At 45.0% G+C, this 23,524-nt stretch overlaps 2 protein-coding genes across 9 annotated transcripts in view; both read right to left on the minus strand.

Moving 5' to 3' along the window:
* Positions 1-11,142, minus strand: part of PDCL (phosducin like) — a 50,991-nt gene extending 39,849 nt beyond the window's left edge. The window contains exons 1-2 of one of the 4 annotated variants that reach the window (XM_033961266.1): positions 10,928-11,142; positions 10,775-10,833 (exon numbers count right to left, since the gene is read on the minus strand). In XM_033961266.1, the coding sequence (XP_033817157.1) occupies positions 10,775-10,833; positions 10,928-10,998 (130 nt within the window). In that variant the 5' untranslated portion in view covers positions 10,999-11,142. The other 3 variants (XM_033961264.1, XM_033961265.1, XM_033961263.1) reach the window with 3 other exon arrangements.
* Positions 11,143-19,332: 8,190 nt separating this feature from the next.
* LOC117367981 (CDK5 regulatory subunit-associated protein 2-like) overlaps positions 19,333-23,524 on the minus strand; it is a 372,935-nt gene continuing 368,743 nt past the window's right edge. For all 5 annotated transcript variants that reach the window (XM_033961149.1, XM_033961147.1, XM_033961146.1 and 2 more), the window contains one exon: positions 19,333-19,593. In XM_033961149.1, the coding sequence (XP_033817040.1) occupies positions 19,567-19,593 (27 nt within the window). In that variant the 3' untranslated portion in view covers positions 19,333-19,566. The remainder of the gene's footprint in view (positions 19,594-23,524) is intronic.

Below are 23,524 nucleotides of genomic sequence, written 5' to 3' on the forward strand. Positions count from 1 at the left end.
CTGTCACAGAATAAGGAGTCTCCATGTTACGTAGAAACGTCTGCTTCAGCACCGGTGTCATGGGTAGACGTAAGGTCTCCTTAGGAGGATGAGAAAGTTCCATATCCGCCAGATATTCAGGCGTGTATTTTGAATCGGAACGTAAATCAATATTAAGAGCCTGCCCCATGTCGAAGACAAATTTAGCAAAGGAAGCAGACTTCGAGGTCGAGGCTTCCTCAGGAGAAACAGAACGAGAACGATGTGTCACTGAAAAAGATGGAGAAGCCTCGCGTGAATACTGAGATACAGGCTCAGATTCAAGATGTAAAGTGATGGAAGATGCTCCACTGCCTGTCAGAGGAGGAGTGGCTGAATGTTTCCGCTTAAGGCTCCGAGTCGGAGAGGTGCGCGGAGTACGAGGCTTAGTAAGAGGAGATTTTTCTCGAGACAAATGCCTCGAAGGTGGTGTCCTCGACCTCGAATGCCTCGATGAAATTGAAGAGGCAATGGTAGTATGAGCTTTGGAAGTAAGATCAGAATGCTTCGAGCTCTTTGTAGAGGTAAGCTTCGAAGATCGAGACCTGTGCTTGGATCGAGGTAATGCTTGTTTAGCCCCATGTTCAGATGAGGAGTCCGACGAGGAAACTCTGGATCGAGACCTTCGACGAGGAGATCGTCGAGAAGGTGCAGATTTTTGCTCAGGCTGGAGTTGCGCAGACAGAGTCGAGGCCGGTACCAACTGAGCCACTATTGAGGAAATTTGCGTAGTCAGAATTGACTTCAGCATATCCTCAAACATGGGGACGGAGACCAAAGGACTCGGAGTCACAGGAGGTCTCGTGCGTTCCAAGGAGGGCGACCTCGATCGAGAGTATTCCCTGGACTTGGAAGCACGTTTTGAAGGTCTGGAAGACGGAGTCAAACCTGGGGCCCCAGGTTGAATGGAGGTAGACTCTGTCGGCTTCTTAGGGATGGTACCTGAAAAGGAAGCAGGAGACTTACCCCCCAATCCAGGCTTCGAGGACATCGTCGAGGCCTTCGAGGCCGAGGACCCGGAGGTCTTCGAGGCCGAGGCCTGTCGAGGAGGCGAGGTCGAGGTTTTAGTACTCGAGGTTGGACCCGGAGTCGAGGATTTTACAGATGCCTCGACCGAGGCCACAGCTTTTTCAGGCTCCATACGAGGAAAAAGCTCTAAAAACCTGTCGCAGCGGCGTTTAAAAGCACGAGGTTGAAGAGTGAGGCAGCGAAGACAATCTTCAGGGCGATGAGTCGACCCGAGACAGATCATACACCGACTATGTGGATCAGTGATGGAAATAGTCCTACCGCACTGATAACACCTTTTAAACCCGGTAACAGGCCGGGACATAGATAGGACAAAGTCCATGTCGAGAACGGAGAAGAGAGGCCTAGGCCTCAATCTTCCAACCCGACGCTAAAGAAAAACAAAAAGATGTTTTTTTTTTTTTTTATATATATATAGAAATAAAATAGAATTAGAATAGAAACACAGTGACCGAAAACAATAAAAAGTACTCAGCCGCGGTGAAGAGAAGGCACAACGCTACGGGAACCAAGTCGACAAGTCTTCTCGGCTCCGCGGAAAACGTTGAACTGAGGATCCTCTCAGGAGATGCGCCCCCTAGTTTGGGCGGGAAGGCACGCGCGCATGCGCGATGCAGCAATCGAAAGCTCGAGATCTTCAAGCAAGATGCTTTCGAGGCTGTCCGCTGCGGGGCTCCGTCGGTGACGTCACCCATGTGTGGGAATATGCTGCCTGCTTGTCCTGGGATAACAGGTGTTATCCAGGGACAGCAGGCATATATTCTCACAACCCGCCCTCCTCCCCGGGGATGGCTTTTATCTTTGCTTGATATGGAACTGAGGACCACGAGGTGGGGATGCGCCCTCTAGTGGGCAAGAAGGCTAGCACATGCGTGGTGCAGTGTGCAAACTTGAAACTTCAATCAAGTTTGCTTGAAAAGCTGTCCGCGCTGGGGCTCCGTAGATGACGTCACCCACATGTGAGAATATATGCCTGCTGTCCCTGGATAACACCTGTTACGGTAAGTAACTGTGCTTACTATCCACAGGAAAGTTTCCAGTAGAACAAGGCCATATCATGATAACTCCAATTATAAAAACCGCAAAAGAACCTTCTAACGCCCCATCTAATTACAGACCTATCGCTAGTATCCCACTAGTCACCAAGATAGCAGAAGGGGTGGTAAATGCTGAACTCTCCACATATCTGGAAAAATTCAATATCTTACATGACAATCAATTGGGCTTTCATTCAGGCCAAAGTACCGAAACAATTATAGCCTCACTGCTCGACCACCTGCACTCACTCTTTAGCCAGGGCTCTAGCGCCCTGATCTTGCAACTTGACCCGAGTAGTGCATTCGATCTGGTCGACCACACTATTCTCCTGGACTGCCTGGCAAACATCGGCATCTCAGGCCAGGTTCTCAACTGGTTCCGCGGGTTCCTGGGAAATAGATCATTCAAGGCGTTTAAGAATGACTCTTTCTCCTATAGCTGGGACAACTCTTGTGGGGTTCCACAGGGCTCCACCCTGTCCTCCACCCTGTTTAATATCTATCTCGTCTCCTTGGGAAACCACCTGCAAAGTTTAAAGCTCAAATTCTTCATCTACACAGACGACATTACTATAGTCATCCCGCTAACCTGTTTTACACCAGAGTTGCTAAACTCTCTATCAAGCACGCTTAATCAGATAGAACGCTGGATGCTATCTTATAGATTAAAATTAAACTCCGAAAAAACTAAATTCTTCCTAGCAACACCCAACGACAAAATCAAGGACACCACAATACAAGTGAATGGATCGGATTCTCCCCTAGAACAAACCTTAAAAGTACTGGGAGTCACTCTGGAAACTCTGCACCATAAAAAAATACTTCAACAACACCTCTTTTCATCTGTTAGTACAATCCTCCATTCTCAGCATCCTGGACTACTGCAACATCATTTACCTGGGCTCCTTGAAGAAAACCATCAGGAGACTGAAACTGATTCAGAACACCGCCATCTGCCTCATCTTTGGCTTGAACAAATGGGAACACGTCACCCCCTTCTACTATAAATTGTACTGGTTACCATTTGAATCCAGAGTCCTGTTCAAGTTCTCATGCTTCTGCTATAAAACAGTATTTGGTATGTCACCAAGATTAGAGAGCTGCACGGGAACGGGGACGACGGGGATCCCGCGGGTTCCCCCTTCGGGTCACGGGGATCCTGTGAGGACGCCCCCTAGGGTCGCGGGGATCCCGCGGGGTTCAATGCCTTTCCTACCTGCCCTGCTGCGAGGTCTCGTTTTCCATTTTCTGCCTGCCCACTGCAGCACACATAGCCAATCGGAAGTCTTCCCCGATGTCAGCGCTGACGTCGGAGGGAGGGTTTAAGCAAAGCCCTTCCTTCCTCCGACGTTAGCGCTGACATCGGGAAGACTTCTGGTCAGCTGTGTGTGGCAGGGCAGGTCGGGAGAAGGCAGTAGCGTACCAAAGCAGGGGGGGGGAGTGTGCACAGCCGGTCAGGTCCCCTTACCTTTGTGGCGCTCCCCCGATCGACCGACAACAGGCCAGGCCGACAAACCTCCCTGCCCTGTAGCCGCGAATCTAAATTACCTTCTTACAGCAGCTTCAATACTCCAGCTGCTGTAAGACGGTAATTTAGATCCGCGGCTACAGGGCAGGGAGGTTTGTCCGACCGGGCCTGTTCTGTTGTCGGTCGGGTGGGGAAGCGCCACAAAGGTAAGGGGCAGGGAGGGAGAAAGGGAGGAAAGGTGGAGTGGAGAAGAAAAGATGCTTAAGGGAAATGGGTAAAACTGAGGGGGGAGAAGGACGCTGAAAGCACTGGGGAAGACAAAGGGGTGGAGAAGGACGCTGAAAGCACATGGGGAAGACAGAGGGGGGAGAAGGACCCTGAAAGGACATGGGGAAGACAAAGGGGTGGAGAAGGATGCTGAAAGGATATGGGAAGACGGGGGAGAGAAGGACGCTGAAAGGACATGGGGAAGACAAAGGGGTAGAGAAGGACGCTGAAAGGACACGGGGAAGACAAAGGGGTGAAGGACGCTGAAAGGACACGGGGAAGACAAAGGGGTGGAGAAGGACGCTGAAAGGACACGGGGAAGACAAAGGGGTGGAGAAGGATGCTGAAAGGACATGGGGAGGACGGGAGGGGTGGAGAAGGACGCTGAAAGGACATGGGGAGGACGGGAGGGGTGGAGAAGGACGTTGAAAGGACATGGGGAAGACAGGGGGGAAGACACTGAAAGCACATGTGGAAGACAGAGGGGGGGAGAAGGATGCTGACAGGACATGGGGAAGATGGGGGGAGAAGGACGCTGAAAGGAAATGGGGAAGAGAGAGTGGGGAGAAGACGCTGGCAGGGAAGAAGACAGAGATGCCAGACTATGGGGGGAGCGGAGGGAAGAAGATGGGTGCCAGACCAATTTGGAAGGGGGGAGAAAGGGAGAGGCACAGTAACAGAGCAAATGGAAGACGCAGAGAGAAGATGGATGGAAGTGAATGGAAGGAATTGAATGAGAACATGAGGAAAGCAGAAACCAGGTAGGAAAAAATTTTTTTTTTTTGCTTCAGGATAAAGTAATATATTAGTTGTGTTGATAAAAATTTATAAACATTAGAGGCTCTGGTAGAAACCCGTTTACAAAGTATGTATTCTTCCTAATTAATATTTCTAAATTAATAAAGTCTTTTTGCTTATTTTTAAATGGGTTTCTACCATAGCCTTTAATTCAGTAGCATAATTAACTGAAATAACTATTTCTGAAGTTTATAGGGACGGGCGGGGACGTAGGGGATTCCTCACGGGGACGGGTGGGGATTCCTTGTGGGGACGGGTGAGAGTCCTCACGGTGATGGGTGGGGACGGGTGGATCTTTGGCGGGGACAGGTGGGATTTCTGTCCCCGCGCAACTCTCTAACCAAGATACCTCAACCCACACTTCAATTTAAACTACAACAATAAGAGCTCCCGCAGAATTCACCTGTTCGCCTCCCTCACTAAAATTATGTCTTAACTAACACTGTATGAAACATTTCAATCTTCTGAAGCAACCCGCTCTACAGGTTCTAAAAAAGAATAATGAACGCATACCATTGGTTGAAACCCTTGCCAGCTACTTCAACAAAAAAATTTTAGACTTAAGAGCAACAATACCTACACCTACACCTGATTTCGAATTCTAATTCAGACCACATGAAAGGGAGCCCAGTGTAGACATGCTCTGGGATCATTTTGAGCTCCCTAATTTGCATCAATTCCTCACTTTGTTTAACAAATACACCAAATCAAATTGCTTGCTAGACGAATGCCCATCTAAGATCATGAAAGTTGCAGTACCTGAGTTTAAAAGGGATTTATTTAATTGGATAACAACTACTCTCATCAGAGGGACATACCATGAGGAAATGGGACACATCCTGATCACACCCATCCCTAAAGACCAGAAGAACTCAATCGCACTGAAGTCCAATTATAGGCCCATAGTGAATATCCCCTTATTCACCAAACTACTAGAAGGATTGGTCAATTTGGAACTAGTGAATTACCTAGACAAATTTAGCGCTCTTAGTGAACATCAATCAGGATTCAGAAAAGGATTCAGCACAGAGGCAGTTTTAGCTTCAATCCTCAACCACCTTTATAGTCTTTTTAGTAAAAAGATACCAGTGCTCTGATCTTACAACTAGATTTTAGCAGTGCTTTTGATCTAGTGGATCATTAAATAATGCTACATTGCCTAGACGCAATGGGGCCCTCGGGAAGAGTTTGGAACTGGTTTCAGGGTTTTTTAACCATAAGATCATATCGAGCGGTCTGCGATAGGAAATACTCCAGTTCTTGGAAAAATTCTTCGGGGGTACCTCAAGGTTCCCCACTATCACCCACCTTATTTAATATCTACATTTCATCTTTAGGACATCTATTACAAAAGTTAAACCTAAAATACCACAAATATGCTGATGATATCTCTATTTTAATTCCTTTGAATAACGTTTGAATAACGTGACCAACAAAATTTTAGAACACATTTCCCATATCATGACTGAAATTGAACAGTGGACTATCAATTTTAAACTGAAATTAAACACAGAAAAGACAATAATTTTCTTGGAAAGCCCAAAGGATAAAATTTATAGAACATCATTATACCTAAATGGTCACGATTACTCAATATCAAAAACCATAAAAATATTAGGAGTCACATTAGACACCCACTTGACCATGATCGAACACACGAACTTGGTGGCAAAGGAGTGCTTTTTTGCACTATGGAAATTAAAGACCATTAAAAAATATTTTGACCCTCTATCTTTTAGACTACTGGTTCAGTCATTGGTTTTAACCATATTGAACTACTGCAACATCATTTACTTTGGTATATCTTAAAAAAAAACAAAACTGTGAGAAAATTAAGAATAGTGCAAAACACAGCTGTCTGCTTAATATTCGGACTAAAGAAAAGTGAGCATGTTAGTCCCTACTGGTGCTGCCAAATTCGAATCGGTTCACCGATTCACTTCGGGTGAATTGATTCGAATAGATTCAAAACAAAAAAAATAAACTGGCTTCCTGATTCGGCTGACCTCGCTCCCTAAAGCAGGAGCGGCAGCACTGCTCTCGCTGGCTGGCCGTTGCCGCACTTGCTTTAGAGGGCGAGGGGGAGGGTCAGTCGGGAAGTGCTTCTGTCAGCTTCCCCCCCCAGCGTCCATGCACCGTCACCGTTGAGGAGCAGCCTGCAGATAAGATCGTGGTGCTAGCGATTTTTGCACTGCTTTTGAGCTGTTTCCTCCGCCACGATCCTGCCTCTGACATCAGAGAAGGGGCGGGACTGCGGCAGAGGAAACAGCTCCGAAGCAGTGCAAAGATCGCTAGCACTGCGATCTTGTCTGCAGGCTGCTCTTCAATGGTAAACGGTACAGGGGAGGCCAGGGGGAAGCCGGACACCAGTGGGAGGCCAGGGAGAACACGCAGGCCTTCCTGGGGGGGTGAGCAGTCCTTTGGGGTGGGGGGTGGGACAGGCAGACAGGCCTTCAGGGGTGGGATACAGGCTTTTAAGGGGGGGGCAGGCAGGCAGGACTTCGGGGGAGGTGCAGGCCTTCAAGGGGGGGGGACAGGCAGGCCTTCAGGGGTTGGGATGCAGACCTTTAAAGGGGGGACATAAGCCTTCAAGGGGGAAACAGGCCTTCAGGAATGGTGGCGCAGGCCTTTAGGGGTGGGGTGCAGGCCTTCAGGGGGGGACAGACCTTCAGGGGAGAGGGGCCCTGGTGTAGACGTACACAGAGGGAGGGACGGAAGGGGGAGTTCAAAGAGACATGCATATGCCGGACTTTGGAGGGAAGAAATAATGGATCTGAAAATAGAGGAGAGGGAGAGATGATGGACAATAGGATTTAGGGAGGGAAGGAACAGAAAGGGAGAGAAGTTGGACACTAGGGATGGTGTGGAGGGGGGAAAAGAAAGGGAGAGATGCTGGATGAAAGGGCAGTTAAGAAAAGGTGGATCTGTGGAGGGAGATGAAAAAAAAGGAAAGATGCCAGACCTCCTGGGGAGGGAAGGGGAGGACAGAGATGGCAGATGGATGGTTAGCACAGAGAAAGAAGAAAGAAGGAGACCCTGGCAAGCAAGTTATCAGAAGACAACCAGAGCCTGGGACCAACAAAATTTGAATAATGATCAGACAACAAAAGGTAGAAAAACTAATTTTATTTTCGGTTTTGTGATTACAATATGTCAGATTTGAAACGTGTATCCTGCCAGAGCTGGTGTTAGACAGCAAACGTGAGCTAGGATTTAACAAACAGAGGAAAAGTCTTTTTTATTTATTTATTTTGTTTACACCACAGCACCAGTGTGGTTAGGAGAAGGCAAAGGGGGTGAAGAGGCTATAAAATAAACCCACTAGGATGTCTGAAAAAAAGCACCCAATTGGGCAGGAAAATCGAATCGAAAAACCAATTCAACAGGCTGAATCTAATAAAATCAAAATTTTTTTTTCCTGAATCGGGCAGCACTAGTCCCTACTACAAACTGCTGCCAATGGAGGCACGAATAATGTTCAAGTTCTCTTGCATTTGCTTTAAACTGGTGTGGGAAAAGGCCCCTACGTATCTCTTACCACATTTCGAGCTATACATCCCCACTAGGACAACCAGAAATTGTAATCTTTTTGCCTATCCAAGGATCACCGATTGCAAATACAGAACTTTTCTAGACAGAACTTTTAAGTTTCAAGCTAGTAAACAGCAGACCTGGCTAGGCAATTACATCAACAGAGCCAGGTTGACCTACGGCGCATTTCGGAAAGAGATTAAGACATCACTGTTCAATAGATTTATCTCCTAATCAGATACCATTTTAAAACTATTAACACCATGCTGATAACTTTGAGAAATATGTGTATTTTTAATAATTGTATTCTGTAACTCGCTGACTGTTCAGTGACTTTTTCGCTATTTGTATTCTGTACTTCGCTTCAGTGTAAACCACCTAGAAGTTATAAGATTGTGGCGGTATAGAATAAATAAAGTTATTATTATTATTATTACTCTGTAACATTTCTGGACATGTCCACAAATCCTCTTCTGTAATCTGCCTTGAACCGCAAGGTAATGGCCGAATAAAAATCACTAATGTAATGTAATGTCTCAATTTGTCCTTCTTTTTTCTGGAGCCATAAGGTAACCCTACCTAGATCCCTCTTTCTCTTATCTCTATCCCCAGGCCCAGCTCTCCCTCCTCCCTCAGAAGCAGCTATTTCCTTCCTCCTAGAGAATGGCACAGTGGCTGTTACCTGTGGTAAGCCACGGGTAACTGCGAGTAACCCTCCAAAACAGTGGGGGAAAAACAGGTCACTGCGGCTACAGGAACAAAGGCCATTTACCGCCCCGTGGAGCAGTGAATGGCCTTGTCTCCGCAACTAAGGGAGGGAACGCACGCGGTCACCAATCGTGCATCCTACCTCCTTACTGATTGCCACCGCTGCCCCGTCCAAGCATCTCCCTCCCTCCTTATTATCGCCACTGCTGCCCTGTCCGAGCATCTCCCTTTCTCCCTCCCTGCCCCTTACCTTTGTGGCGGGAGATTTCTAAATTTCCTTCCTACAAGCAGCCAGAGCGTTGAAATCATGTGTAGCTGCCGTAAAGGTCATCTCTGACACAACCGAAGTTGCATCAGAGACGACCTTTCCTGAAGCCACACGCAACTTCAACACTCCGGTTGCTCATAGGAAGCCAGAACGTTGAAATCATATGTAGCTGCCGTAAAGGTCATCTCTGACACAACCGAAGTTGCATCAGAGACGACCATTCCTGAAGCCACACGCAACTTCAACACTCTGGTTGCTCATAGGAAGGAAATTTAGAAATTGCCTGCCATGAATGTAAGGGGCAGGGAGGGATAAAGGGTGCAAAAGTGGGGTGGAGAGGAACAGATGCTGAAGGGAAATAGGGACGAGAGAGTTGGGAGAAGACAATGAAGGGAACTGGGGAAGGGATAGAGGGAGGGAAGGTGGGGTGGAGAGGAACAGATGAAGGGAAATGGGGAAGAGAGATTCCAGACTATGGAGGGAGCAGAGGGAAGAAGATGGGTGCCAGATCAATTGGGGGGGGGGGGGGGAGAGAGTGGAGGGAGAGATGGAAGGGAGAGGCACAGTAACAGAGCATATGGATGAGACAGAGAAGGCAGACAGTGGATGGAAGGAAATGAATGAGAAGATGAGGAAAGCAGAAACCAGACAATAAAGGTAGAAAAAAAATTTATATTTATTTTCTTTAAAGATAAAGCAATATATTAGTTGTGTTGATAAAAATGTATAAACAAAGCCCTGCCAACTGAACATCTCTTTCTCTAGTTCAGCAGCCAGAACTTTGATTTATAAGGAAGGAATAAGCTAAATATTGCAGTACTGAGGCTTGTATGGATTATGCGGGACAGTGGTCGCAGAGGTGGGGACAAATTTTTTCCCGTGCCATTCTCTACTTCCTCCCTGCCCCAATTTTTTCATTCCTAGACTCCCTCACATGGCAACTGCTGTTTTATTCCCCCAGCTCCCATTGTCCACCATCATCTCCCTCCCGGACCCAACGTGGCTGCTCTTCCCTACCCATCTTTTTAAATTCAATCTTCGGCACTGTAAGCCAGCGGCAGCCGTATAGGATGACTGCGTGCGGCCTGCAACGGGCTGTTCCTTCTGACCAATCAGCCTCTTCTGAGACAGGAACTTGCGTCAGAAGGAAAGGGCCAGGCAAAGGCCCGGCGCGAGCTGTAGGCAGGCTTTCTATATGGGCAGGTCTGAATTTAAAGGCGGGCAGCGGAGAACAGCCGTTGGCTCGAGGGTCTGATAACGGGCGGACGAGTTCCCGATTCCAAGGCCACAAGGTTGAGATGTGAACAGGACAACAAAGTCCTCATTCCCTCTAATCTCTACCGCTCGCCTCCCTACCCACAGTCCAAAATCTTTTCCTCCACTCCCCTATCCCCACCCGCGGGTCAGCATCTATCCTTCATTCTCCAACACCCCCCAGACCATGTCTCTAGGGTTCCAGACAAAGAAAGGATTAAAACATCCAGGTTTTACTTCTATTGAAAGCAATAGAAGTACTCAGACGTCTGAATCCGTCCTCCTTTTTCTGGAACCGTAATCCTACATCTCTCTCTTCACGACCCTACTCTCCCCCACGTTGTACCTTCAAAATTGTCTTTCAGACCACCGACGGGGACAATAATTTATACAAACCTTCCCAAAACTTCTTTTCTTCAGCGTTCCAACCTCTCTGAATCAACTTTTTTTTCTCTCTGCCGGAAACAGGAAGTTGGGTCAGAGGAAACGAGCGAGACAATAGCAAGTACGGTACTGTATCGCTCTTCTACCCAGAACCGTCATACCCACCGGAGACAGCGAAGGATTAGATGTTCCTGAATCCAGCACCGACTCCCACTAGGAGGGCTGGATCCACCCATCACAAGCACTAAATAACATCACAACTGTTGAATGTACTCAGATCCAGCCTTCTGCCCATCAAAAGGGCTGGATTTCCCCGACCCTAGCAGTACTTTATAGCAGAAGGTGCTCATGCCTTCCAGAAGGGCTAGATCCATCCACTTCCATCTAAATTATTTAGTGCTGGAAGTGGGTCGGATCCATCCTTTATAGTGGTACTAACAACTGAAATCAGTTTCAGATGTTTTATAATGCAGCACACTTGTTTGGTGAAAACTGAATCAGCCAGGAATAAGTGTAGGATAGCAGGTGATTTGTATGCTGAGAAGCTGACTGCTTGTGCTAGGGCAGGAGTAGGTGGGTGCCATGCAGAAGCGAGAGGTTTTGGGGGTTAGAAAGAAGGGGAACCTTGTTCATGGTGGGGAGGAGTTGAGAATGAGGACTACCCTTTTAGTGGAGAAAAGGAGGTAAAAAGAATGTAACTTAATAATTTGTATTTATTTTTACTATGGAGCTCTTGCACAAAAGTCTTGTATTACTCAGGCCAAAGTAATGTAGTTTTGAAAAGTAGTGTGTCTCAGTGGGGTTACTAGATTTTATGTTAGTAAAATCCAGACCCATGACCCTGTCCCGTTCTGCCCTGCCCCCTCGTGCTCGGAGCCACATTGGGAGGGTATCTGCACATGCGTTATGTGATGATGTCATACGTATGCACACATCACCATGTTGCATCCGGGCATGCACAGATACCCTCCCGATGACATCACAAGCTGGAAGCTTTTCAAAGCCCAGACAAAAGAAGTCGTGAGCAATTCTAGAGAAGCAGGTTCTCTCTCCATGGCTGGGAGCCATCTGCAGAAGAAATCCACTCCCGATTTTTGCTCTAACTCTCCACAGGGTGTTTCTGTTCGGCTCTCTTTTTCTTATTTTATTCTGTGCTTTCAGTGCTCGGAGCTTTCACCTTGGTTTCAGTTCTACCTGCAAAGAGAAGAAGCAGACTCTGGTCTGCAGGTAACAAGCTGATCTCTGGTAGTACCTGTTAGCCATGCCTGAACAAGTATTTTTGGGAGCTCTGGGCCGTCTCCACATTTGTTTCTCACCTACTGATTTGCAGGGGTTTAAGAGCGGGCTGTTAGACACCCTTTGGAGGCTCAGCAGTGTCTTGCAGGGTGCTGGCTATATTTTTCATCTCCCCCCCCCCTTCTCTAATCATGCCCGTTGGTCCGTGGGGGTGGAGGTGCGGTCAGGCTCCGTGTCTGGCTGGCAGCCCAAAGATCAGCGTTGAAGAGGCATTCCCAGCTTGAAGCAGTGCTTCTTCACATTTCCAGCTACTTTTAAGGGCTGAGGCTAGCTGCAGCACATGTTCAGCACAGGTCACAGTGAGTAAAGCTGCTTCAGCCTGGGAACTGAATCAGGGGAGGTCCAAATTTCAGGTATTTGGGTGTTTCTGCATGATCCCCTTTGTCCCCCCTACCACCCCTAATTTTGATTTTTTTTGCACTTTGCATGTGTGTTTGTTAAGCGTTTTTAGATGCAAATTTCTTTGCAGCAGCCATCTTGGAATTTTAGCAATCTTTTTTCTAAAGTTCCATGCATTTCCAGTTCAAAAGATTTTTAATGAAATTTTATAAAACTCAACATAAAAGTAAATATCAAGGTACAATAACTTCCGTAAATACAGAATCAACCATTCATTTAACAAAAAAGCATCGGAATCTATGGAACAATATCTAGAGCAGGGGTCTCAAAGTCCTTCCTTGAGGACCGCAATCCAGTCGGGTCTTCAGGATTTCCCCAATGAATATGCATGAGATCTATGTGCCTGCACTGCTTTCAATGCATATTCATTGGGGAAATCCTGAAAACCCGACTGGATTGCGGCCCTCGAGGAGGGACTTTGAGATCCCTGATCTAGAGCAAGAATCAGCCATACAAGTAAAAGGAAGCATGAATACATAGAATAAAAGATAAGTGAAAAGAAAGACAGAAAGGAAGAAAAAGTAAAAAAAAAAAAAAAAGAGCAAAGTGAGAAATGAAGTAGTCTAGAAAATAGAGTGGATAAATCGATCCAGAAATTTCCATGGAGAGGATGTGCGAGAGGATCGCATGGATATTTTGGATATACAGCATTTTTCAAAAACATATTGTTCATGTTTGTGGTAGAAACATAATGAGTTCCACCAGAAGGTGTAATCCAACAAGGCTGCCGATTTCCAGTTTTTGAGAATGTGCATGATGGCAGTAGCAAACATTGTGTCGATCAGTTGAGGGCAAGCTGAATTGGTAAAGCATGGATGTTGAGAGCGAAGGATGACCATGTCAAAGGTTAAATCTGTCGAGCAAGATGTAATGTCCTTGATAGTTGTCCAAATACGGGACCAGAAGGAATGAATAGTTCGGCAATAAAATAACATATGGTCAAGGGAACCTTCAGCTTCAGAACAGTGCCAACATTTCGAATCAGATTTCAGATTAGCCTTCCACCTACGTACAGGAGTCCAAACAGCTTGCCACATGACAAAGAATAAGGATTGTGAAACTCTGGAGGACAGCAGAGGACAATTGGTCATAGTCCAGAACTCAGCCCAATTAATATCGGAGAGAGGAGAAGTCAGCATGCTCTCCCATCGTTGCATGGATTGAGAGGAGAAGGAATAGTGGTAATCTCGTAGGATGTGGTAGAAGGTGGATACAGCCTTACCAGAAGAGATAACAATTGAACTCCAACGTTGTACTGAATGAGTAGAAGTTGCGTCCATTATATGTAATGTCATAATAACAATAGCTGTAGTAAGGGAGAGCCATTGTGAATGGCATGGTGCGAGTTGTGGATACTGTGTGCAGAATAAAGGAAAGGGTATAATACGGTCATTATAAAAGAGTTGTTTCACTGACCAAAGTCCGGACTTCTGCCATTTTTTCCAGCAAAAGGGTTTAAGAACATAAGAAGTTGCCACCGCTGAGGCAGACCATAGGTCCATCTCGCCCAGCGGTCCGCTCCCGCGGCGGCCCATCAGGCCCACTGCCTGAACAGTGGTCTCTGACTAATTTTATAATTTACCTCTAATCCTGTCCCTATAACCTTACCTCTACTCCTATCTGTACCCCTCAATCCCTTTGTCCTCCAGGTACCTATCCAGACCCTCTTTGAAGCCCTGTAGCGTGCTCCTGTTTATCACATCCTCCGGTAGCGCGTTCCATGTATCCACCACCCTCTGGGTGAAAAAGAACTTCCTGGCGTTTGTTCTAAAACTTTCCCCTTTCAATTTCTCTGAGTGCCCCCTTGTACTTGTGGTTCCCCTTAGTTTGAAAAATCTGTCCCTGTCCACTTTTTCTATGCCCTTCATGATCTTGAAGGTTTCTATCATGTCTCCCCTGAGTCGTCGCTTTTCCAGGGAGAAAAGCCCCAGCTTTTTCAGTCTGTCAGTATATGAGAGGTCCCCATACCCTTTATTAGCTTAGTTGCTCTTCTCTGGACTATCTCAAGTACCGCCATGTCTTTTTTGAGGTACGGCGACCAGTACTGGACACAGTACTCCAGGTGCGGGCGCACCATTGCACGATACAGTGGCAGGATGACTTCCTTCGTCCTGGTCGTGATACCTTTCTTAATGATACCCAACATTTTGTTCGCTTTCCTTGAGGCTGTGGCGCACTGCGCCGACGCCTTCAATGTTGTGTCTACCATCACTCCCAGGTCTCTTTCAAGGTTGCTCACCCCTAGTGGTGATCCCCCCATCTTGTAAATGAACATCGGGTTCTTTTTCCCAACATGCATGACTTTGCATTTCCCTATGTTGAAGCTCATTTGCCACTTTTTGGCCTACTCTTCCAGCATTGTCAGATCTTTTTGGAGGTCTTCGCAGTCCTCCATGGTTTTGACCCTGCTGTATAGTTTAGTGTCATCCACAAATTTAATAACCTCACATTTTGTTCCTGCCTCCGGGTCGTTAATAAATATATTGAACAGGAGCGGTCCCAGCACCGACCCTGCGGAACTCTGCTCGTGACCCATTGCCACTCTGAGTAATGGCCCTTCACTCCAACCCTCTGTTTCCTATCCGCCAGCCAGTTTTTGATCCATCAGTGGACCACCCCTTACACCCCGTGGTTCCATAGCTTCCTTAGCAGTTTACCATTATGCTTGAGTTTGGAGTTATCCCAGATGGACATGTTGAGAGTGGAGTAAATAGAAACATCGGAAGCAGCATCTAAAAGTCTCACAGCTTGCTGTGTCGCACTCAGTAAGGAATATACCCTCAAATGTCTTGGAATATTCATAGTTCTCAAAATATTTAAGGGACATGGAGCACATATATAGGTCTCAAACTCTAACCAGGAAGGTAAGCCATGGGGGGGAAAAGTGTAGCTCCAATAAGCGCCATAACCAGCTAGAGAGGCAATTTGGTATAAGTGAAGGTTGGGAAGATTCATACCACCATTCAGTTTGGATGCGAACAATTTGGATAAAGCAATACGAGGTTTCTTATTGTTCCATATGAATTCTTATTAATCCATTGGAACAGTGGCTTCTTACATCTAAAAGGTAACTTGGATAGAATGTATGTAATTTGAGGGGCGAAGATCATTTTAATAGATGCAATTCTCCCCCAGCATGAAAGATACAGGAGAGACCATTGAGTGGTAGATTTAGTGATTAGCTGTTTGATCCTATCCACATTGAGCTCCATACTATGGTGTGGGTCTTTATGAATCAATATACCAAGGTATTTAATGGCTTCTTGGGACCATTTGAATGGAAAGTGGGACACGTCCGACATTGTGATAAGATCATTTAGGGGAAAAAGTTCAGATTTTTCCCAGTTAACCAGGTAGCCTGACAAAAGGGAATATTTTGTGACAAGAGAAATGAGTGCCGGGATAGAATGAAGAGGATCTCTAATAAAAAGAAGGACATCATCCGCATAGGCAGCGAGTTTAATATGTCTGGGATGAGAGATAATGCCTTTAATGGAGGAGCATTCCCGGATAGATGCAAGGAGAGGTTCTAAGGTGAGATTAAATAAGAGAGGGGAAAGAGGGCATCCCTGTCTGGTATTGGGAAAAACGATTAGAGAGCGAGTTGTTGATATGAATGTGTGAAGTGAGTTGACAGTAAAGTGCTTGTATCCAAGTAGTAAAGTAGTCGCCAAAATTGAACCAGCATAGGACCCGTAATAGGAACTTCCATTCAACCCGATCAAAAGCCTTTTCGGCATCAATGGCAAGTCCCACCACAGGTTCCTGGAGATGTTTGACATGAGCATTAATGTGATGAAAGAGTCTTAAGTTGTCTCCAATGTGATGGTGTCGAATAAATCCTATTTGATCTTTATGGACTAAAGAGGCTATCAATGGCTATCAATTTATTAAGTCTGAGTAAGAGAATTTTGGCCAAGATTTTGTAATCTAGGTTCAGGAGAGATATTGGTCTGAAATTTTTAACCAAGGTAGGATCTATATCAAGTTTCAGAAAGACCACAATGGTGGCCTCAGCAAAGTTAAATTGTTTTTCAGGAGAACTATGAATAAAGTTATAATAATCGAGAAGATAAGGGGCCAAAAGAGTACTGAATTTTTTATAAAATTCATTTGTGTACCTGTCGGGTCCGGGGGCTTTGTTATTAGCTAAAGATGAGATCGCGAGGAGTATTTCAGAAGAAGATATAGGTGTTTCGAGGTCAGATTTAGCAGAAGAGCTCAGTTGGGGATGATCAATTTTGGTTAAGAAAGAATCAATGTCTGATTCAGAGGAAGTAGAGTCGGTTTTATAGAGATTAGTGTCGAAAAGTTTGAATTGGGACGCAATAGTTTCAGTGGTGGTGAGAATTTGTCCTGCGGGGTTTCGAATAGAAGAAATATAGATGTATCCATACCCCGTTTTCCCCTCTGTGTCATGTTTGTTTGTCCTTTGCAGTTGTTTTAAAATACAATGTATGTTCCCCTTATTTAGTTTTTTTTTCTGTTTTTTTAAATTGTGTATGATTCATATGGAAACTGCTTAGGCTTTATACGCGGTATATCAAATAAAATAAAACTTGAAACTTGGCAATTCTTATGTTCTTAGGAGGAAATATTTTTTTCACTCAGAGAATAGTTAAGCTTTGGAATGTGTTGCCAGAAGTTGTGGTAAGAGCAGATAGCTAGCTAGTTTTAAGAAAGGTTTGGACAATTTCCTGTTGAAAAAAATCCATAGTCTGTTAATGAGACAGACATAGGGGAAGCCACTGCTTGCCCTGGATTGGTAGCATGGAGTGTTGCTACTCTGAGCTTTTGCCAGGTACTAGTGACCTGGATCGGCCACTATGAGGATGGGCTACTGGGCTAGATGGACCTTTGGTCTGACCCAGTAAGGATAGTCTTATGTTGATAAGTAATAGTAGTTGCAGGAAGCAGCAGTAGCTGCAGCAATCAGCAATTCATGTCCTAAACCCCAAAGCATAGCTGCATGATTGAAACGTACAAATACATCACGGGAAATATCGAGTCAGAAGATAATATCTTCTGTCTCATGGGACCCTCAACAACCAGAGGGCATCCGCTGAAAATCAGAGGAGGGAAATTTCATGGCGACTCCAGGAAGTACTTTTTCACCGAGAGAGTGGTGGAGCGTTGGAATGGACTCCCACTGCAGGTGATTGAGGCCAGCAGCGTGACTGATTTTAAGAAGAAATGGGATACTCATGTGGGATCTCTAAGGAAATGAACTCTGGGGGGAGGCAAATTGCAATGGGCAGACTTGGTGGGCTATAGCCCTTTTCTGCCGTCATTTTCTATGTTTCTATGTTTCTACCAGGGCTGTGGAGTCGGTAGATAAATGTTCCGACTCCGACTCCTCGGTTTTTTGTACTTCAGACTCCGACACCGACTCCAGGTACCCGAAATTTACTCCGACTCCGACTCCACAGCACTGGTTAATTTTCAGATCGTTAAAATGGAATGTCAAGTTGAGAGAAATGAGCATTTTCGACACCACCTTCTTTTTGCTTTTAATCAAGGTTCTAAGGCCGCAGAAGCTGCTCGCAACATTTGTGCTGTGTATATAGTGGGTGCTATAGCTGAAAGAATCGCTCGTGATTGGTATGCCAAGTTTAAAAATGGAGTCGGTAGATAAATGTTCCGGTTCCGACTCCTCAGTTTTTTGTACTTCTGACTCCAACTCTAGGTACCCGAAATTTCCTCCGACTCCTCGACTCCGACTCCACAGCCCTGGTCACTACAGGAGGAAATCTAGCTGAAATGATGAAACAACATCTGTGCTAGCTCCCACCACTGCCAGTAATTGCAGAGAGTGGGGAGGTGTGCTGGATAGGTAAGCAGTGAACTTGGAAGAGCTGGGCCAGTGTGAGGAAGGCTGGTGCTGGAGCAAAATGGACATATAACAACTAATTAGGTTCAGAACAAACATGACAACAGCAATTCAGCGTATCTATAATCCAGAAACAAAGCTACTAAGGGAAATAGTAGTTAGGCTGAAAAAAAAATGTTGATAGAATAGGAAGGAGGTTTACAATGAGAGCAGGAAGTGGTTAAAAGGGAAGGAGTATAAAAGACAATTAGAAGGGTTGCAGCATACTGGGTAATAAGTGGGGGAGGAAGAACAACTGTGGGATTAATTGGATCATCCATTCTTCCATGCAGGATCCTTTCCTTAACCATGGTAATTCCCGTAGGGACAATCTGCACAGTATTACCACAATAATGATCACTATTTTACTGCAATATGGAGCATTAAAGCAGTTAATACTTCCAAATTGTCAGCACACTCACCAAAATGGTTGGTGAACTCTAGGAAATGTTGAGTTATATAATCAGTATTTTTCTTGATAGTTAAATAGATTTTTTTCTTTAAGCTATGTTTGACCTTTTTCTATGTTTAAATTAGTTGGGATAGGGACAGAATGCATGGGGATGGAGATTATTTTCTTTAATGTATCACTCTCTACTTTATGATCTCCCTCCTTCAGTCTCTTTCTCCTTTCCTTCCTTACACTCAACTTCTCTACTTGTGTGGTGGGGTTAGCCCTGGGCTGTGGTGGCTCTCCTTGAGCCTGCTGCTACTGGTCACAGCATCACCACTTACATTCAGGGTACTGCCTAATACCAAATTTTAGACCCCTGGGAAATCTGCACTAATTTAAAAAAGAAAAAAGCCTGCATCTTTCCCCACTAGGAATGGCCTAGTGGTTAGAGCAGCTGCCTCAGCACACTAAAATTGTGAGTTTGATTCCCATTGTAGCTCATTGTGACTCTGGGAAAGTCACTTAACACTTCATTGCTCCAGGTACAAAATAAGTACCTGTCTAAAATAAGGCTTTAGGATAAAAACAAATAACAAAAAATGCTGAGTTTTGATCAAGTTGTTTTATTGTGAATCATACGTTAATTCTACATCTAATGTTGAATAATGCATTAGCTCTAATACTTTCACCATAATATATTTTAAGGCATCTTTAATTTTTTGCTGAAATTTTTTTTTAGAAAAAAAGTTAAGTTATGTTAAAATGAACACATTCTGAAAATACATAGATGTGCAAGTACATATAATCCATTTCCTGTTATCAATGTATCCAAGGAAGTCATTTTTTTCATTGTTGAACTTCAACTGGTTGAAACTGAAAAGAAAAAAAATAAGGTTTCAAGGTTTGTTAAACTTGATTATTCGTTTAAAGAGTACCCATCAAAGCAGACTACAAATACTAAATTTGTACAGAACAGAAAAGCACAAATCATACAGAAAAGCTAAAAAAAAAAAAAAAAAGAGAAAGACCTTCCTGAATGCTGCATTCCCAGGTCCCAGTACCTGAAAATCATCTCTTGGCATCCTGGCGAGACCACTATTCCTAAACTGGAAAAGCCTGTTTAAAAAAGTGTTTTCAAAGAGGACCTATAATGCAGATTTGTTGACTGTTCTGTTCAAGGATAACTCAAATCTATATACTGTATTTACTTACATTTAAAAGGCATCCTAAACCAAAGCCCTGCACAATGAACCTCAGCCCTAAACAAATTGGAGGTAATGAAAGATTAGGTTTCTTACCTCTGCTAATCTAACTTCTTGTATATCTTCTCTGGATGCTGAACGGATGGGATCTTGTATCTCTATTAGCTTCAGCTGCAGGCAATTAAAAGATGATCCCTCCCCTTTGGGCTACCTGCCTGGAAGCTTCCTGTCTTGCTCAGTTAGTAGAAAAGCCATGTAGACCTATGACAGCAGGAAACAGAAGAAAAGAAAGAGATGGCGCGGGAACTCCCGCTACCAGTCAATTCTGCTCAATATCGTATTATACTAAAAACTACGGCCAAAAATGGCCAACTGGATACAGAGAATGCAAACATCATAAACTACAAAACCCAGGGAAATCCTGGAACATGGACACAGCCTGAAGATCAGAAGGGGTACCCCCCAGGGAACCCCCAACCCTTAAACTCAACAAAGGGGAATACACATAAAATTCTTAGGGAGGCTGGTCAAAGACATAAATCCAGCTTACCAGTCACTGAAGAGGTAACCTGCGAATCGGACAAAAAAAAACAACAACAAATGGGCGGGCGTTCAGCATCCAGAGAAGATATACAAGAAGGAAGATTAGCAGAGGTAAGAAACCTAATTTTTCATTCTTGTACAAGCTCTCTGGATGCTGAACGGATGGGACGTATCAAAACCGTCCTAAAACTCGGGGGGCCCGATGAGCCCGCCGCAAGAACAGAAGTGCCAAAACCGTATCACCCTTAGCCACCACATCAAGCCTGTAAAACCTGGAAAAGGTATAAAGGGAAGCCCATGTGGCCGCCTGACAAATCTCTTCAGGCGAGACCGCATGAGATTCCACCCACGAGGAAGCCAGACCTCTGGTAGAGCGAGCCTTCACCCCAAGGGGAGGCTTCTTCCCCGCCGCCACATAGGTCTAGGAAATAGCCGCTCGTATCCAATGCGAAATAGTAATCTTGGCAGCAGGCCGACCCCAACGCGTGGGGCCCTCTAGGACAAACAGATGGTCCGACAAACGGACATCGTTAGTGGCCTCCAGGTATCTCAAAAGACGTCGGACATCCAGAGACCGCAGAACACGGTCCTGAGACTTGGAACCCGAAGGAACAAAGGCTGGCAACCAAACTTCCTAGCTGATGTGGAAAGAAGAAACCACTTTTGGAAGAAATGAAGGCACAGTCCTCAAAATCACCGCTGACTCCTTAATGCGGAGAAAAGGATCTCAGCATGACAAAGCCTGAAGCTCTGACACTCACTGTGCAGAAACATAGAAATTGACGGCAGAAAAGGGCCATAGCCCATCGAGTCTGCCCATACCAATGACCCACTCCTCGACTTTTACTCCCCTATAGATCCCACGTGAATATCCCATTTTCTCTTAAAATCTGACATGCTGTTGGCCTCAATCACCTGCTGAGGCAGCTCGTTCCAATGATCGACCACCCTTTCGGTGAAGAAGTACTTTCTAGCATCACCTTGAAATTTCCCTCCCCTGATTTTCAGCGAGTGTCCTCTGGTTACCGAGGGCCCTGTAAGACTGAAGATATCATCTTTCACCTCTATATGCCCCATGACATACTTGAAGGTCTCAATCATGTCCCCCCTCTCTCTTCGCTCCTCCAGTGAGTACATCCGCAGTTTTTTTAGCCTTTCTTCATACGTGAGATCCCTGAGCCCCAAGACCATCCTGGTAGCCATTCGCTGAACCGACTCAATTCTTTCCGGTAGTGTGGTCTCCAGAATTGAACACAATACTCGAGATGAGGTCTTTCCGAGATCCAAGATGGCTGCATGAGCAGTCGCATGAGTCTCACGCTCCCGTCTATTCCTTGACATAATTTGTCCACTCAAATCTTTACCTGTTTCACGATGCCGAAGAGGAGGGGACGTAGCGCTGCTGGAGCCTCGCAGCGCTCCAGAACAGCCGTCTTCGGGAACATCGAGGACCTGATGAGGAGAATGCAGGGCACGCCGATAGCTTCGGGGAGTTCCCCGCAGGAGACACACGGCGGAGGCGCGTCAGTGGCGTTCACCATGGGGCTGGAGACATCGTTGAGCCCCGAAGTGAGAGCACCACCCCCACGCCCTCAGTCGACCAGTTCCCCGCGAGAGGAGGAACTTCCTGAGGTTGGAGTTCACTTCCTCTCGGAGGCTAAGGAGGAGAACACGGGGACTGTGCCACGGGACTCCCTGCTGGAGCAGAGGAGTCTTAACGAGGAGACTGTGGAAGAAGCAGTGGGGGATAAGAAAATCCAACAGAAAATCCAACAGATTGCAGGAGGAGACAAGTTGCCAGAGGGTGAGCTAATTAACTTAAAATTACAACCATTGCAAATTTTGAAGCCCCGAGAGGTTACATTAGACTCTCTGTGGGACCTGGTAGCCAATTTGGCAAAATCTATTAATCCACAATTACAAGAAGTAGAAAAGAAATTAGAAAATCATGGAACTGAGATTAAAAATTTAAAGACTGGACTTGAGGACTCAAAAATTTCAATACAAAATATTCATCAAGAACTTAAAGTATCACAACAAATTACTGAGGTATTAATTAAAGATAATACCAATTTAAGAAGGAAAATGGAAGCAATGGAAAACTTTTCTCGTAACAATAATCTCAGATTGATAAATTTCCCTAGGGTCTCTGTGATAGCCCCAAGGGAAATGTTGAAACGTTATATGACGGAAATATTGGAACTCTCTGATGAATCATTACCACCATTTACGCAGGTTTATTATCTTCCAAGTAAGCCTCAAGACCAACAACAACAGCAATTACAACAGAAGTCGGGACCTGATTTAATGAATATATCCAATATATTGGAAATGTCTGATAGAGAATTAGTGACCTCTGCAACCTTATTATTGACAGTAGCTCTCGCACCAGATAAAAACTGGTTGCTGAGACTTTTCTTTAAAAATAAGCAAAAAGAGTTTTTAGGTTGTAAAATTCAGATGTTCCCAGATTTGGCCAAGGAGACGCAGAGAAGGAGAAAAGAATTTCTGTTAAGGAAACCTGGTGTTTTATCTCTGGGGGCGACTTTTTACTTGCGACACCCATGTAAATGTGTTGTTAATTACCATTCTCATAAATATGTTTTCTTTGAGCCATCTCAACTGACAACTTTTCTCACAACTGCATCTTTGGAGAAAGAAAGTGCTTAGTTTAAGAAAGGGTGCCTCAATCTCATTCGACTAGCCATTATTTTGTTTTATAATAATTTCTTTCTTTCTATCGCCTATTTTCCTTCTTGGATCTTATTGAGGACTTGAGTAGAAATTTATGCTTATATGTTCTTTGATATATGTTTTCATTTGTATTAATTTCTTGCTAAATTTCCTTTCTGTACAAGTTATAATATGCTTGAATATATTGAAAATTTCAATAAATATTAAATAAAGATGAGATGAGGTCTTTCCGGTAGTGTGGTCTCCAGAATTGAACACAATACTCGAGATGAGGTCTCACCATGGATCTGTATAGTGGCATTATGACTTCAGGTTTTCTGCTGACAAAACCCCTACGGATGCAGCCCATCATTTGTCTTGCCTTG

Source organism: Geotrypetes seraphini, chromosome 10, assembly GCF_902459505.1.
Source record: "Geotrypetes seraphini chromosome 10, aGeoSer1.1, whole genome shotgun sequence".
Taxonomy (NCBI): Eukaryota; Metazoa; Chordata; class Amphibia; order Gymnophiona; family Dermophiidae; genus Geotrypetes; species Geotrypetes seraphini.